This window comes from Typopeltis vanoorti, chromosome 26, assembly GCF_054136105.1.
Source record: "Typopeltis vanoorti isolate ZY-2024b chromosome 26, IOZ_Tvanoo_1.0, whole genome shotgun sequence".
Taxonomy (NCBI): Eukaryota; Metazoa; Arthropoda; class Arachnida; order Uropygi; family Thelyphonidae; genus Typopeltis; species Typopeltis vanoorti.
In genome coordinates this window covers 22,517,962-22,536,676 of record NC_143574.1, presented here as the reverse complement: position 1 = coordinate 22,536,676, position 18,715 = coordinate 22,517,962, and the positions used below count along the sequence as shown (strand labels likewise).

Genomic DNA, 18,715 nt, shown 5'->3' with positions numbered 1-18,715 from the left:
ATACCAAGCTATTTTAAACCTCAAGTTTGTGCCTGCAAGTGTTGCAAGATATATATATATATATATAAATAATATTCAGCAAGAAGTTATCCTTGTTTGCATCTTTATTTTTTCTACCAAAAGTTTGCATGCTAAATATCTTCACAACTGTTTGTTCACCAAGAGTAGCTGATTCAATCTCGGGGAAACCTGTGGTGAGGTCAACTCAATTGCTCTCTGTATACAAACAGCTAAAATGAAGAGATTTTGGAAAGGATCTTTTAGGTAGGAAGTATGAAAACAAATTGAAGAAATGCCATCTGCAGAGCCTGGTGTATAGGAGAAAAGAAGATGGTATGATTGAGACATAAGCTGAAGAGTCTACATCAGATAAATGCAGAAGTAGATAAAACAAATGTTTTATCTACTTCTGCTAATGTGAGTGTGGGGTGGTGGTGTAGCTTTTTTTGCATGGAGAGGGTTGGGTAAGTAGAATGCAGTCTCTGAATTAAGTGCAGAAACTGCAAAGGCACAGGTTGATGAGTACTGTGTTTGATAGTGAGGATCTTTCACAGGCAGTCCTTTGACTCCATGGAGGTTGGATGATGATACTAATAATAATGAGTGGATACAAGGATAAAACAAGAGGCCACTCCTGGAAATTGTATAAAGGATGTCAGTGGGATTGGGGGATGAGGTGCAGGTTTTTTGCTAGGAAAATGATGGGCAAGTAGGATGCACTGTCTCTAAGCAGGTAAGCACAAACTGTAAATGAACTAAGTCACCATTTGACAAGCACTGTGTGTTTATTAATCAGGATCTTTCACAAGGCATCCTTTGACTCTGTAGAAGTCTGATGATGATGCTAATAATGATATAATATACAGGATTTTAACAAAAGAATGCCACTATTTTAAATGCAGATACTAATATGGTAGAACAAATAACTATTGACAGTATGGTCTGTTGATGGCTACCTAAGGTAGTTAAGTCAAACTCAGAGTTTATGTACAAGATTCCATACCATTTCTAATCAACACATGTTGAGATGACAGAATTCATCAAAAAAGCTCAGTAGTTTTTATGGTGGATAAAATGTCTGTGATACTGATGGAATCAGATTGTAGGAGAATTTATCTTTAATTTAACTGATGATAAATGTATCAGTGGTGGTGATATTATAAATTCAAAGAAATTGCGATGCAGAAAAACTAAGTTTACAGAATGACCAAGAACTTTGATTGTTCACCTACAAAGTAGTTAGTTGGGTAGAAAGCCCAGTTTCCCGACTACCCTCAGAGTGCTGATCTTACATCATTATATTTTTCCTATGTGGTTAAATGATGGATAAAGTGCACACATTAAAACTGGCTTCGTTACCAGAAGAAATTAAGAGATCCATGTACACTGTAACTCAGAAGTATCAGAGTGAACATGGACCCACAGAGACATTTTTTTTTTTAAATAATCATCTGAATTTAAATGACCAGAATTCTTTTGTAGAAATCCTATATAAAAATTTGTTTTAGTAATGACCACCTCAAAGAAGAAGAATAGTTAGTAGTATTAGGATAGAATAGTATCAGGAATAAGAGGGAGGAGTTTTTGGTATTGGTTAGTGCAACTTTGCCAAAAGCTCTATGGGCATTAGTGAGACTTGGCTAATAGCAGATGATATAGTTACAGGGATAGAATGTGAAGGGTTTAGTATTTTCAAGGGAAGATAGGATGAGGGGGAAGGGTACTGTTGATGATAGCAGATGAATTGCAGCCAAAAAGAATATGAGATAGGAGGGAGGCTGTCCATTTGAAGCAGTTTGGTGTGAGATTAATGTCAGTAACACAAAATATACAATTGGTTGTTGCTATAGGCCAGGGAGTTCCACAGATGATCTGGAAAACATGCATCGGCAAATTAGTACAATGGGTGCAGATCGAGTGATTATTGTAGGGGACTTCAAGAAAATAGGAAGGAAAGAAATAGAATTTATACATACCTATTAAGAGATAATCACTTAAGGCAGCATGTGATGGAGGTGACTAGGGGTGGGAGAGTATTGGACCTGGTCATAGAATCAGAAGAGCTATCCATAACCAAGGTGACCAAAATGCTTCAGATTGGTGAAAGTAACCATTTGGGAGTTGACTTGAGAGATTGTAAAACATCAGGAATATTCTGTCAAGAAGGGGTGTATGTGTGGAACTACAAGGCAGGTGATTATGACAAGCATGGGAAGAAGTTTAAATCTGTACCATGGCATGAAACACTGCAGAGAAAGGGTGTAAGTAGTGCATGGGATATAGTTAAGGGTCATCTAGAGGAAGCAATATTAAATTGTAGACCTAAGATAAGGAGGGTTAATCAGACAGATGAGCAATATCATTAAGAACAAGCTGCAGAAGAAGAAGAAAATGCTGTGGAGGATATATAAAGAGAAAGGTAGCAAACTTGTTAACAGTACAAGGCTCAGGCAAGGAAGGCGAAATCAGATTATGAGAAGAATCTAGCCAAGCAGGCCAAAGGAAATCCCAAAGGGTTCTTTTGTTATGTGGCAAGTAAGAGGAGGAATGACTATGGCAGATTAACCTTAATGAGTGATGATGATGGTCATAAGGAGACAGAAGCAGATAAACGACCACTTTGTAAGGGTATATCATCCTAGTGAGGTTACTGCTTTAAAATATGTGGCAGACACTGATGTGGGAATAGAGGTGGATGAATTGGAGGTTCTTAGAATGTTGCAGAATCTCAATGTAAATACAGCTGTGGGATTAGATGGGATATCGCCTAGGGATTTGCAAGAATGTGCAAGGAAACTGCTAATGCTTCTGACTAGGCTCTTTAATTTAAGTTTCAGCTCTTGTAGAGTTCCAAGGGAGTGGAAAGAGGGCAAAATAATTCCCTTGCATAAGGGAGGTTTCTAAGACTGCAGTGGCAAATTATAGACCAATCAGTATCTCAGGAGTGATGATAAAATTATTTGAAAAATTGGTCAAAAAGAGAATTCAAGAATGGGTAGATAAAAATATGATGTATGAGGGTCAACATGGCTTTGTGAAGGGTCGCTCGTGCCTTAGTAATTTACTAACTTTTTATAATACAGTAACAGCTGTTGGATAAAGGAAAATGCTACACAATGATTTTGCTGGATTTTGAAAAGGCATTTGACAGAATATTGTATGAAACTCTGTTAAACAAATGATGATGGACATGACACTGGTTAAGTGAATAAGTGGTGGCTGCTGGACAGATATCAAAAATTAGTATACGGTGGGGCAAAATTGAGGCAAAAACCAGTGACTAGTGGTGCATCATAAGGTTCAATGATGGAACCATTGCTGTTTAATTTGTATATAAATGATATAGGAAATAATCTGAAAGGAAATATTCAGTTATTTGCTGATGATGTGATATTAGGTAGAGTAGTAGTTAATCAATGCGATTTGGAGAGCTTGCGGGACAATTTAAATAGGCTGTCAGCATTATTATTATTATTCCTGACACCTCCAAGGAGTCCGAAGACTCATCACGAGAGAACACCTACAACTGTCTCAACCACTACACTGGACCTCTACTACGAATCGCCATCTACCACCCACCTCCACCACAACTGGTATTCTATGTCTGTAAATTGTGTGTTCTGAAGGACCGATTTGCCTATATGCGGGATGAAAAACCCAAGTTTCCGGGAGAAAAAAACCTGCTACCTCCGTCTGAGATCGGCTAACTCACCTTCGATTGAAAATCGTCCAGATAAAGATTCCTCCCGTCGCGACGAGAATCGAACTTAGGCCTATTTCAATCGAAGGACGCAATGTACCGTCGTTCTTCCAATTGCGCTATGGAGGCTGTCAAGTATGCACAAAAGATAATGGGTGTCAATTTAATGTCGAGAAATGTAAAGTTAAGCATTTTGGGAAAAATAGATTATAAGCTGTATATCACATTGATGGCACTGTACTCCAGGAAATAGATGAAGCTAGAGATTTAGGGCTGGTTGTAGACAGAGTTGAAAGTTTAGAGGACATATTATTAATGCAGCCAAGATTAATTGGCTACTGAAGAACAAATTAGCATATACAGATAAGGAAGTTGTTATTCCTCTTTAAGGCCTTGATATACCAACATCTGGATTACTGTGCTGAAATCTGGTCCTCTGGGTTTCTTGGGGATGAAGAAGTGGTGGAGAAGATTCAGAGGCAAGTAACCAAGATAGTGAGTGGCCTGTGGAATGTTGCCTTTGAGGGTGTATGGATTGCAGAAGTTGGTTGATAGGAAAAAAAAAAAAGGAGGTATGACAGAAACATTTCAACTGCTTAAAGAGTTTTACAGGACTGATGCAGAGGAAATGTTTCGGCACTTGGCTAGAGGGACCAGAACAAGGGATCAAGTGAGTTGTGATTGAGTGCAATGGGTTGCCAGAGTCAGCTGTGAGTACTTTGTCTGTTAATGGGTTGAAGAAGAGGCATGATAGATTATGTGGATAGATTGGGTCTCCCATAATGTTTTTGGACTCCATGGAGGTGCCTGTATAATAATAATAATTATCCCTTATGGTTTTATACCAAGTAGGCTAACAATATTTGTATTATAAAACTTTCATGTTTGAAAATCTTTGGTATGAATGTCTTGCAGATAATAAATTATGTCCAAAAAAAAAAAAGACCACACATTCAACTTTCATTATTATTATTATTGCACCTTCATAAAGTTCAAAGACCCATTGAGGAAGGATCCTTTTAAGTAACCCATGCCTATATGCTTGTTATATCTTTCTTTGAATATATGAACAAAGAAAGATGCACTCACAATATGAAATGGTAACCCATTCCACACACTTACCACATGCCATGAGAAGAACCTGGACCTTCCAGGACTCCAAGTTCTATTCCCACCTGCAATAAGCTGCAAAATATCACTTGTATCTATATGATCTCTTTACTAACTTGTATATTTATCAGATGTTTAATAGAGACATGAGTGTTAGACATATTTTTGAATAACGGCTTCACACATGTAAGAGAAAACTAATTATAATTCATTATTTCCTAAATATTGCATAATATTTCTAAATATGATTCATTGCACCTCCATAGCGCAACTGGAAGAACGACAGTACGTTACACCCTTCAATTGGAAAAGGTGTAAGTTTCGATTCTTGTCATGAAGAGAAAAATCTTTATATGGGTTTTTTCAAATGAAGGCGAGTTAGCTGATCTCATACAGAGGTAGTATTGTTTTTTCTACCAGAAACTCTGGTTTTTCATACTGCATACAGACATATTGAACTTGAGTACACACGCAATTTACAGACAAAAAATAGTGGTGGTGGTAGACAGTAGATGATGGTAGTGGCACTTTGCTATATTTAATGGGTTAAGTGGTTAGGAACGGAGAATTGCAGAGTAGGTGTCCTCCCTCGATGAGTCCTTGAGCTCCTGGGAGGTGTCACATAATAATGATAATAATAATTAATATTACATATATTTCACTCAATATGTCGTCATTAGTTTTTTCAAGGATAAGGCAGAAGAACTGGTAAAAGCATTTAAATTCTGAATACAGTAATGAGTCATACAACATATATAATATCACGTGTTCGGTCACAGCTGTACAGTAGGAGAAAACACTATCAGAGTTCAGGAATGTGGGAATAGTGGTATAATTAATTTAAAAAATAATAAATAATTTAAAAAAATAAGAATTATAAACAATTAACAGCAATCACTTCCCAAAACTTAAGAGATAGGCATACAGTCCATCTGATTAAGATTAGGAGGATGGTGGCATAGGGCTTCACATGATTCAAAAAAACAGATGATCACACTTGAACTGACTGTAGTGTGGCATCTTGTATTGTTCCAGTGAACTCTTAAGTCTTGTATCGATGGCATGGCCTGAATCTTCAGAATCCAAAAATCTTATCTAATCTTGATGTTCTTCGATTCTAATAAAAGCAGAATGGTCAGTCTGTCCAAAGTAGCAAAGACAACAAGAACAGGGTATTGGATAAACACCAGTCAAGGATCAACATACTTTACCTTAAAGGAACATCTGAACAAATAGAAAGGACCCTTTGCAAACATAATTTGTATACCACCTTCAAACCATCCTGGAAGTTTAATCTTTCTTACTACTTATCAAAGATACATTATCACCTCTGTCTTTACCTGGTGTTTGTGCTGATGCAGAGCGTGATTTTGATAGATCTATACTTGAACATTTACATATGTATATAGGTTTAGTGTTAAAAAAACAAAACAAAAATCTTGAAGGTCTTCACACAACTGGAACACTAAAACTTACGTTGAATTGTTTTATGAAGTTCTCTCTCTTGGATCTGATATTCCCACTGAGTCTTGTAACAGGTTCTGATCTTATTACAATACTCTTGTTAAAGAGTCTTGTAACAAGATCTGTAACAAGAAAAAGGCTGCCATTAACTTCAAGGAGCATTCCCTTAAGACAGGCAGCAATATATCATTGAATCCTTGTCTTATTAACATCAAGCTTATTTAACTCTCTGTTCACTCATCATCAGTCTCCCTCTCTACACTCAAGCTCTTCATAAGGTTACATTTATGAGGATGAAATATCATGATGAACTGCTCATTAAATACTTCAACTATATCCTCTGCAGTTACTAATCTACTATTTGCATTAATTAACATCATCTTCCCATAATCATTCTTTCTTCTACTTGCAACACATTGAGAGAACTCTTCCTTGTAGATTCTTCTTGGCCTGATTGGATAATTTTCTGTGCATAACTATTTTGCTGTTCTTACCAACCAAGTTAAATTCCTAGCCTACTTTTTGTCATTTCCCATACAACTGATTATTACCATTACTCATCTTTTGCTGCATTACAATGCTTTTTCTTCCAGATTGCATGCTTAACCTCTATATTTATCCATTTCATGAGCTATGTAATTTAGCCTTTTGAAATACATTCAGACATTGCTACTGTTAAATATCTCCTTTATGCTGAATTCCTCATTGCTATAATTCCATGCTGCCTCTCAACATTTTCATATCATTGGCCTTGTAGTTTCACATATATCCTTTCCTCACTGAAGTTGTTATATGGTTGGCCAAGAACCAGGTGATAACTTAATGGTCACTCACCACTTGGCAGAAGATTCTACATCCCATTCAGTCATATCCCCCAATAATCAGATATGGGATCTTGATGCCTCCATTATATACTGCCTGAGACAGTTGTCTCTCAAGAATGAAAAAATTAATTTTACATATTCTCAAATGCCTCATGCCAACATACACTCATTTTCATAGAAACCGCATTACCTACTGTAACCATGTTTTATTGGTAATTAAATTTGAACCCCTATTTGTTCTTCACAAATAATGAAGAAGGTAAAATAACATTTTTATTTTTGATCAATATTTGGCTATTTTTAGTACAAGATGTGGCATAATTAGGAAATGACAACAAACTTGACAATTTGTAAATATTTCAAAATGGAGTGGACAGTGATATTTTCACTGGAAAAACAAATACCGGTATCAAAATCTAACAGATAAGCTTAGGTGTTGATGGTTATTCATGACTTATTTTTCACGGTAGTATTAACAACACCACAAATACTTTTATCAACGAATTTATTAACGCTTATATTTCGCTGATTTTCAACTCGGCATCATCAGAGCACAACACACTTGTAAATGCGACAGTGAGTGAGTGAAACAATATAATTGCAAAAGATCTAAAGTCCTATTTTTCGGCGCCCTCTAACAATAATAAAAAAAAAAAAAGCAGCAGTTATCCAGGAGTTTTTCTTAGGATAACCATCTCCTAAATTTTTGGCAAATTAATGCAACCATATTTGTTAAGGTTGGGAGAATTCTTCAAAGCCATTGCTGACTCAAAAAATAATCTTTCAGATCTATAACGACTCCTAAATAGCACATTCGTTTTCCTCCATCTAATCCTCTGTGAAGGAATGTCCAAAGCATGGTCTGGCAGTCCCGACTTGCCTACTAATAATAGTAGCAAATGTATCTTTCATGTTCTTCCAGGCGGATGTTCACTGATTTTCCTATTTGCCCATAATAGGCCAAGTCACAGTCACACGGAACTTCATACACTCCTGGGTGTGCTAAAGGGTGAAGTTTATCCTTAGGCGAGCGGATCAGAGTTGCCAGCTTGACACGAGGAATAAGAGTTCTTCGGCATGAAACTCTCAGATCGTAGTTTTCGATCTCAGAGTTTTGTATACTGGCTGTAAAATAATAAGGGATTTTTATCCCCTTAATTTAATTAACTTTGCCAGAAAAAATAGTTGTTTGGCTTTTTATCTTAGTTATAACATATGGGCACACCTTTCTGGCATTCGTATAGTGAAGGTATGCAAGTTCTTTTCACTTAAACTTTGATATCATCTAGGTCTGCCTACTCACTGATGAGACCTCAAAAAAGGTTGAAACCGGTCTGGGTAGTGACCTCTCCTCATAATGTAAGGCAGTATTACATCCTAGGAGCACATTATGAGAAAATATCAAGGATAGTGAGGGAGCTTGCTCCACCTTTGCTTCGAGTTGCCTTGGTGTTGTTACCACCAGGTGTTCACTTACACTTGGTTTGCCAATAGTTCTTCGGCATGAAACTCTTATATCGTAGGTTTCGATTTCAGAGTTCCGCATACTGGCTGTAAAATAATAAGGGATTTTTATCCCCTTAATTTAATTAACTTCGCCAGAAAAAATAGCCGTTTGGCTTTTTATCTAAGAATAAAACTGATTTTGTGTGTCTATTTATTACTATGGATGAGACTTACATTCACCAGTATGCATCAGAATCCAAACTGCAGTCAAAACAGTAGGCAGAAGTCGGTTGTTCAGCACCAAAGAAGACAAGGTCATGGCGCTAAACATGGTGTTTTGGGATGCAATTTTTTTATTAATTATCTTGAAAGAGTAAAACAATAACCGGGGAATATTATTTCAATCTTTTAACCAGACTAGATGAAAACATTTGTGAGAAAAGACCCACTTTGCAGAAGAAAAAAATCATATTTCATCAGGACACCTGTCCACAAAGGTGTTTTGGCAATGGGAAAATTAAGGGATCTGCACTGTGAATTGTTGCAACATCTACCCTATTCCCCAGATTTGGCTCCTTCTGACTTCTATCTCTTCCCAAAACCTAAAATCTTCCTCGCTAGTCAGCGTTTTTCTTTGAATCAAGAGGTGATTGCAGCTGTAGAGGGGTATTTTGCAGATATTACTGAGAACCACTATAGGGACGGGATAATGGTGCTGGAGCATCACTGGAATAAATGTATTAGTCCTTGGAAGGTTATGTTGAAAAATAAAAATAATTTTGAAATTATAAATTCGTTTTTTCACTGTTAGAGGTGAGAACTTTTCCGACCACCCACGTATATACTTGGTTTAATCATTTATCATGCAGATATTACTGAGAACCACTATAGGGACGGGATAATGGTGCTGGAGCATCACTGGAATAAATGTATTAGTCCTTGGAAGGTTATGTTGAAAAATAAAAATAATTTTGAAATTATAAATTCGTTTTTTCACTGTTAGAGGTGAGAACTTTTCCGACCACCCACGTATATACTTGGTTTAATCATTTATCGAAGTGTAAGCAAACAAGTTTGTGCCTGAACTATTTTCAGGACTCGGGCAACTTGTATAAAGCAGCTAGCTTCTTTATACTTGTTTGCTTATGCTTGGATAAAGAATTAAACCAAGTATATAATTTCTCAGTATCTTTAATAAGGAGACGTACCATTGTTTGCTTATCATGCAAAGATAGTCAGGATAATTAAGGATGTCTTACCTGATCTTACAGCATCATATCAGGTCTTACCAAATCAGGTTTAGATGTCTTAACAAACATCTCAATCTGATTTGTTTTTCCTAACAGAATCTCAGATGGCATCCTCCACGACTACAGTTCACTACAGCTATTCCACCTACATCCTGTATGATTCATTCTGCAAGAAGGGTGGCAGAACGTGCTTTTGTGAAATCTGATATTCCTTGTATAATGTATCCTACTTGGAATCCTCACTTTTCAATCTACTCTGGTCAAGATTTCCTTACTTCACTTTACAGTCTTCATTTGATTTCTTAACTGCTCTCTTAACTATGAGAATTCTGCTGCCTTTTTTTTTTGACTACCTATCGCTAAAAAATTGATTTCTTACAAACTAATTACACAAATTGTGAGATTGTTCTCCTTGGAGACTTTAACGTCCATAATACAAATTAGCTCTTCTACTCCAACTTCGCACATCAAGCTGGAAGGGAAGCTGAATCATTTGCCATCAGTCATGACCTAACAGAAATAATCAATCTACCAAACAGAATACCAGACAATCCTCATAATTTTACCAACATTCTTGACCTTTTCGTAACCAGCTCTTCCTTCAAATACACTGTGGATGTCTGCTATCTACTTGGCAATTCTGACCACAATCTTATTCACATCTCCTCCTCCTCTATAGTTCATCCTCCTCCCAGCCAATCTCGGCCCTGTACTCTGTGGCATTATAACTGTGCTAAATGGGATGAACTCCAGAATTTTAATTTCTACACTGTGATTGGATTGCCAGCTTCCTCATTGGTCATTCATTGTATGTCAATGGTGAATAGCTTCCTCTCATCAGATTTTTCATGGTGAGATTACTGATTTCGCTCTCCTGATCCAAATACCAGCACTGAACTGATAACCAAAATAATCCTCACTAGAATGAGAGCCTTCATTCCCAGCTCCATTGCAACCCCAACCTATATTCAAGCCCTGGTTCTCAAATAAATGTGTTTCTGCTATGCATGATAAAAATGCAGCTTATGTCCAATTAAAAACTCCAGCTTCTTATCAAGTCATCAATGATTCCAAAGCAGGCTTCATAAGAATTAAATGCAATAAATTTGCTTCCTGCTATGGCAGTCAAGCCGTCTAGTCTCTTGCTAAATCTGTCAGGTATAACTTCTGCCCTTCCCTGTTACCACCTCTCTTGCATCCTGATGGCATTCTCGTAACCTCACCAAAAGAAAAGGTAGACCTCTTAACATCAGTTTTTTCCTCCAACTCCTACCTGAATGACCAAAGCAAATCATCTCCTATACTTCTACAAACTGCCCACTGCAAGCCTCCTCTGAACATTTGCCAAAAGGACATAAAAAAAAAAACTTTTTAATCTTGATACCAATTAGCTCCTGATCCAGATGGTATTCCTCTAGTTGTGCTCCAGAATTGACACCCATCCTATATCAAGTTATTGCTCTCAAAATTTCAAAGGTATTTGATCGTGTTTGGCACTGAGGCCAAACTTACAGATTAATGCAGTTAAAGAACTGCATATATTTTATTTGTTTTTCATACTTTTCTGTACAATGCAGAAAAGTATGAAATGATCACATTATAAATTTAAAAACCTTAAAGAAAACTGTTACTTAAGACAGTAACTATTAATTTTTGTGTTGGACTATTGTAGTATCTGTCTACTTCCTTCAGGATATACTGCTGGAAATAATAATTTCCAGCAGTATATCCCAGTATATTTAATGAATGTCATTTTTACATCAGAGTATTATATTTTAGAAATTATCTAGCAAAACGATTTTCTTTTTAAATTTTATTATGAAAATTAATAACTTACTTGTGCTAGCTGTTCAGATATAGAGGCTCCTCTTGCTCTGATTGTATCTTCATTTGTTAAGCTTGTTAAGCTGTTGAGAGGAAAAAAAAAACTTATTAAACATACATAATTATAATATTTTCATGACATTTAACTTGGGAAAGCTAAATTTCAAATTTTCATGACTATATCAATTCTTTGTTATTCCTAACTGTAAAAAATTATGTGAAAAACCTTTTTACTCTCTTATTTACTCTCTAATTCAAAAACCAAATTTATTCAGCTATGAATTAAAATTGAAACCATAAATGAAAATAACGCTGTGCACTATATGCATTGTATGTGTGCGAGAGAAAGAGTTTTCCTCCCTTTAAAAGTAAATTTTAGATTTACATTCTTTGATGTTATTCCGTAAAGAATGCAAATTACTTGGCTTTTGTATTAGAATGATTATGCAAAAATAGATACAGGCAAGTAAATTACTCAATCTTCCTCCCAGTAAGCAATGGACTTATATGGACATCGCTATGGTGACAATTTATAACAGGCTGGGAAAGAAGTTTATTTTACCTGACTATAAATTTTATAGCTCAGCATTCACCAATGACAGCAAGCACCATTTCTGAATTGAGTGGATTGTTCTGAATTGCAAAAATAAAGTGTATTGTGTCTATTTATTATACATGCATGAAATGTGTGTGTGCATGCATGCACACACACAGCATTTTATAGGAAAAAAATCTAATTTCCAGAAAAGAACAATCTTTCTTCTGACATCTGACTAAACCTAAAAGGTTCACATAAAGTTCTTTGCAGCAGGGGATCTAGATCCAAGTTTGCCAAATAATTTGAGTAGTTCTTCAGGTTATGCCATGGAGGAATCCATACTAACTGAAGCTGCCTAGTTTGTGAAGAGATAGCTTGAAATCTTTGCCTTCACAGATTCTCTATGTTGCCAATGCATTGACTACTGCTTACTTGTCTGTCATGTAAGAAATCCAGGTTTCATCTTCTGTCACAATGTGGTTCAAAAATTTGACATCTTCATTATAATACTATTCCAAAAGATTCAGCAGCGCAACAATACATTTTGTTCTGTGATTATCAATGAACATTTCTTGCACCTATCTTTTTTTTTTTTATATATGTTCGGCCCATATACGAGAGGTTGGCAGGTCAACCTATAGTACTTTAGTACCATATATGGGTAGTGGGTTGGGAAAGGAGGAACTTGTTAACATTCGATTTGAAAGCCTGTATATTGTATTCCTTGGGAAGACTGTTCCACAGTACAGCAGTAGCAGGGATGAAGGAGGAGGAAAAGAAACTTGTTCTGGGTTTCAAGGTGTACTGTGAAGGGATGTTGGGAGGTGGCTGTACGTGTTCCAATGGGTTTAGTACAGAGTGGGGGAATTATTGATGTTGTTTCAGATGAGCATTTTCCATGAAAATATTTGTAGAATATAATAATTGCAGACACTAAATGTCTATGTGAAAGTGAGGGGAGTGAGTCGGTAAGAGATGGATCATTTATCAGTCTAATTGCTCTCTTCTTGAGTCAAGCATTTTGAGGGAGCTTTTAGAAGACCCACTCCAAATGTGAGAACAGTATTCGATAGCTGGGAGGATTTGCGATTTGTATAAGGTTAACAGCTGTTTTAAAGTGAAGTAACGTCTTGAGCGAAAGAGAAAGCCTAGTTTTGAAAGCCTCTTGACTGGGAGGTTGACGAATGTGGAATTTTCAGTTAAGGGGAATATTTGAAACTACAGAACAGGTGATTTATGACAAGCTTAGGAAGTAGTGTCCTGGAATAAGAATCTGCCAGGATGTTAGCAGTGCATAGGAAATAGTGAAGGGATGTCTAAAGAAAGCAGTATCAAACTCTATACCACAGTCATGAATATAAATGAGATTATACCAAGTTGAATGAGCAGTCATATTAAACATTATGTTCCTGGGGCCAATAAAAACTGGCCCCATGGACGTACAATTTACAAACAAAATGTACTGTTAGTGGTGACAGACGACTTTGTGTTGTGGTTGAACTGTGGTGAGTGAGATTGTGAGTAAATAGAAGATTACATACTCTACATATGGCTGGTTGCATTTTGTAGAGTGACCTCCCACAAAATGAGATCTTAGACTCCTTGGAGATGTCATGTAATACTAATAAAATACTTTATGAAAGAGAAAGCCTAGTTTTGAAAGCCTCTTGACTGGGAGGTTGACGAATGTGGAATTATCAGTTAAAAGGATCTATCATCACAGTAAAGTTACAGTAACAGATATGACAGAAAATGATGTGGGAATAGAGTTTTTTTTTTTTTACTGTAACTCCTAGCCACAAAAAGTGATTTATGACAAGCTTAGGAAGCAGTGCATTTTGAGTGTATTAATACTGTGCATGGGGTTAAGCTTTTTTTTCCTTTTCTATTTTTATTAAAGTTATAATTTTTTGCATTTTTATTTATCATGTAAAACATAATCCAGAACCCCTGCTCTAAGTCAACTCCAAGCCATGAAAGGTTGTAACCCTTTAGTACATTAATACTGTAGGTAGGTTTAATATTATAAATTTTGGTATTTTTATTGATGTAAAACATAATCCAGAAACCCTGCTCTAGAGACCAAACATGGAATTTATTTTAAGCCTTTCAGGCTTTCAATAAACAATGTGGTTGTCTCACAGTTGATGAAATTCATGACTAGGGTTATGAATTTCATCAACTGCTATTTTTTGTAAAGGGCATTTGACAGGATACCACAAATGGAAATAAACTGTTACACAAATTGGGACAAATGGACATGGATACAAGAGTAGCTGATGGAGATAGATACAAACAGTAGCATTTGTTTCAGATTTATGAAATAAGCAACGAAGGCTATAAGGATAGTGTACGTATCATGTCTACAAATTGTGGATGTTCTAAATGATTTCCCTATTTTGTAGTCAAGGAGAGATATGACAGATATTGTGTGGATAGTGCAAGTCTCTGACAATAAGTCTTTGGGATCCGTAGACGTTACTGTGCAATAACAGTAATATGTTTACAATATTAAATATAGGATTTAAATCACTTTGAAACCAATTTATAGTATCCTATATTCTTGTGATTTCCAATTTTCTTAATAAAATTGAAAATCATAAGTTATTTTTTTTTATCAAATTTCATTAGACTAAGTTTTACCAATTTCTTTAATATTCTGAAAAAATCAATATAAGATTGGTCTATAATGAGGTAAATAAGTTTTATTTTGCTTTTTCTAAATTGATACCTCAGCCTTCTTAAACTCTGATGGAAATGTGTTAGTCATCAATGATAAGTTAAAAATGCATAATAAAGCATCTATTATGAACATCTAGCAGGCAAGAAATTAAACTCATTTTAAACCTTTCCCTAAGCATAAGATTTTCTCCAGTCCCACTTCCCTAACAGCAAAATCATTCTCCTAGGAAATTTTAATGTCTATACCAAGTGGCTTTCCTCCTCCAGTTGTATAGATCTAGCAGACAGTAATGCTGAAACATTTGCCATCACTAACAACTTTACACAAATTGTTCAAATGCCAACCAGAATATAGGATAACCCTAACCACTCTCCAAACACCCTAGATCTCTTCCTCACCTTACTTCCAAATACACAGTGAATGTAGTGGGGGCCCCTAGCTAATTCAATCTAGTGGTTGTCTCCTCTCCCATGCAACAACATTTACACAGGCACTCCCATACAATAGTTTGGCATTATAACAGTGCCAAGTGGGACAGCCCCAGTGACTTCTATGCCTCATTCCTATAGCTGGACTAGTGTTTCCAGCTTTCCAACATATGCACCAAATGTAATCACCAAAGTAATCCTTACTGGAATGAAAATATACATTCCACATCAAGTGGTATTAAATCCAACATTATTTCAAAGCCGAATGCAGAAACTATGAAGGTTTCGTACCTGAGTGTATTCCTGTAAGCTCACTGGTCAAATTTCGTACAAAACTTTCATAGTTTCTGCCTTTGGCTTTGAAATAATGTTGGATTTAATATCCACTTGGATTTATATAGTTTTGCATCATCAAAATGAAGCCTTTTGGCTCTTTATTTTAGTAAATACATTCCCCATACTACTCTCAACTGCCAGTCCCTAACTAAGCCCTGGTTCTCCAAAAGATGTGCTAAGGCTGTTCAAATTAAAAATCAAGCATGCCACAACTGGCTTACATTAAGAACTCCATCCTCCTTTAGTGCTTATACTCAAAGCCTGAAATAGCTGCAAGAAAATATCAATGCTTCCAAAACAGAGTTTGAAAGAGCAAAAAGCAGGAAACTTGCAGCCTGTCCAAATGCAGCCAAGCGTTTTGGTCTCTTGCCAAAGCAATGGTCATAACTTTTGCCCAATACCCAGATGGGTCTATTGCATCATTGCTCACTGAAAAAGTCAATCTCCTGTCTTCACACTTGGCCTCCAATGCATGCATAACTATGGTAAATGTCCTTCCCCCCCCCCTCCCAACCATTCCATTCCAGATGGCCAATACACAATGCCCCTTATATCCTTTCACCAGAAAAATATTGTCCAAATTAGACACAAAAAAAAGTCACCTGGCCCTGATGGCATTTCTCCAATTGTCCTGAAGATTATTTCTTTCCTATATTGCCTGTATATACTCTCTTACTTCACTGGTATCAATCCCATGTCCTGGAAATGGGCCTATGTTCAACCCATTCCCAAGAAGAGTGACAAATCACTGCCATCAAACTACTGCCCTATCTCACTCACTCACTCAAAGTAATGGAGAGAACCATCAATTCTCAACTCCTAAACCACCTTGAAGGCATCCAGCTAACAAAGAACCACCAGTAGATTCTATCACTGCCAATCAACAGGAGATCTACTCATATATCACCCATCTCTGGACAAATGCCATGGAGAAGTTTGGGGAATCTCAAGTGGTTGCACTTGATATCTCCAAAGCATTTGACCAGGTCTTGCACAAAGGCTTACTAAACAAACTTCCATCATGTGGTTTGTCCCAGGACTTCTGTAGCTGAATTGCAAGCTTTCTACCTGGATGCACACTATGTGAGATTGTGTATGGTTCCTCATCCTATCACCATTCCACTAATACCAGGGTTCCACAAGATTCTGTTCTCTCAGCAACCCTCTTCCTTCTACATATCAATGACCTACTTTCAGTTGACCTCCAACTCAATACATAGTTTTGCAGATCACAACACATTGCTCCTCCCTTTCATTTGATTAATCTTACTCTACAAAAATCACCACAACCTACAGAACATCAACCACCCTCAGTTCTGATTTCTGAGCCATCCTCCAATGGGGGGTTCAGATCTCATCAATTTCACTGCTAGCAAAACTATTCTGCCTTATTTCTCACAAAAAAAAAATAACCATTTTCTCCCAGTATTATCTTTGACAACACTCAAATTTCCAGACAGATGAAATTTCTCTTCTTGGAATCACCTTGACATCAAGCCTCTCCTGCTATAACATTGCATCCTCAGCTTCTAAAAAACTAGGATTTCTCTTTCACTCAGGATGTTACTTCACCTCTGAACAGCTGTTAACCTTAAACAAATCACAAATCTCTCCAGTTATTGAATACTTCTCTCAACATTTGGAGTGGGTCCTCTAAGACCTCCCTTAATATGCTTGACTCAATACAGAGGAGGGCAATTAGATCGATTAATAACCCATCTCTTACCCACTCACTCCTCACACTTTTGCCTGTGCCAAAAGTGGGAGGAGTGAGTTTCTGCAATATTTTCATGGCAAACATTCATCTGAAATAGCATCAATAATTCATCCACTTAATACTAAGATTGCAGCTGCCATTCAATATCTCTTTCACAGTACACCTTGAAACCCAGAAAATAAGTTTCTTTTCCTCCTCTTCCATCCCTACTACTGGTGTATTTTGGAACAGTCTTTCCCTTATGGGTTTCCCAAGAAATACAGTATACAGACTTTTAAAATCAAAATGTAAACAAGTTTCTCCTTTCCCAACTCACACATGGTACTAATGTACTATAGGTTGATTAACCAACCTCTTGTGTAGGGGTCAACATAAAAAAGCAAATAAAATTTGTTCAGAAAGTATCTTCACAACTAGGCTACTTGTATATAGAGGCTGCTAACTTTACATCAGTTGCCTTAGTATCCCATAATGCACACTACACTGCTATCGTTATGAGAAGGATCATCACAGATTAGTTTCAACCTATTTCAGTCTAGCTCCCACTTCCATCAGTGGAAGCTAGACCCAAACATATAGCGAGCTCATATCAATGCGGAAGTCATAATTTTCATATAAAAATATTCGTAAATTTTCGTATACTCTGGATCATGAAAAAGTTCTGATCCAGAGTATTTTAATAAGATGGTAAAATACCATTTTACTACTTGTATATGGGAAACATGAGTTCTGTATTAATTAACTTGAGTATTAACCTTGTGTATAGCACCCACTGAGGAGACATCAATAAAGGTCAAAACTGGTTTGGGTAGTAACCTTTCCCATAATGTACAGCAATATATATGCATCTGAAAGGGAGTGCGCTGTGCATTATGAGATACTAAGGCAACTGATTGAAGTCAACAGCTTCTATATGCAAGAAGCCTAGTCGTGAGGGAACTGCACATACAAACGGTTTGTTTATGCTTGGATAAAGGATTAAAACCAGAATATAAATTCTTGTCTTTCAACAAAACATTCAACAAAGTAATAGACTTTGTTGAATGTTTTTTCACTGTTTTTATTATATTATAAATTAAAGATGTCAAGAAATTATATTCTTGGTTTAATCCTTTATCCAAGTGTAAGCAAAAATCACACATGAAGTATCACTTAGGACTGCAGGAACCCCCCTATTACAAGTCTATATTTGTTTTCCTACTAGTGTGGCTGCACACAAACGTATGTTTCTTTGTATCCATGGTGACCAAAGTGAAATATTGGCTTAGTAACCTAATTACCTAAATAAATTTAGTTAGTTATTTATTAGCTTTAGAGAAATTTTTTCCATTAAATATTAGTTTAGTGAAAAAACATGTCAAAACATCAATGTCGATTTGTCAATTATTCTTAGAT

The 18,715-nt window shown here is 36.4% G+C and overlaps 1 protein-coding gene across 9 annotated transcripts in view; it reads right to left on the bottom strand.

Moving 5' to 3' along the window:
* The window catches only part of LOC150092408 (FK506-binding protein 15-like), a 398,069-nt gene that overhangs the window by 243,980 nt on the left and 135,374 nt on the right, over positions 1 to 18,715 (bottom strand). For all 9 annotated transcript variants that reach the window (XM_090415127.1, XM_090415130.1, XM_090415126.1 and 6 more), the window contains one exon: positions 11,632 to 11,701. In XM_090415127.1, the coding sequence (XP_090271253.1) occupies positions 11,632 to 11,701 (70 nt within the window). The remainder of the gene's footprint in view (positions 1 to 11,631; positions 11,702 to 18,715) is intronic.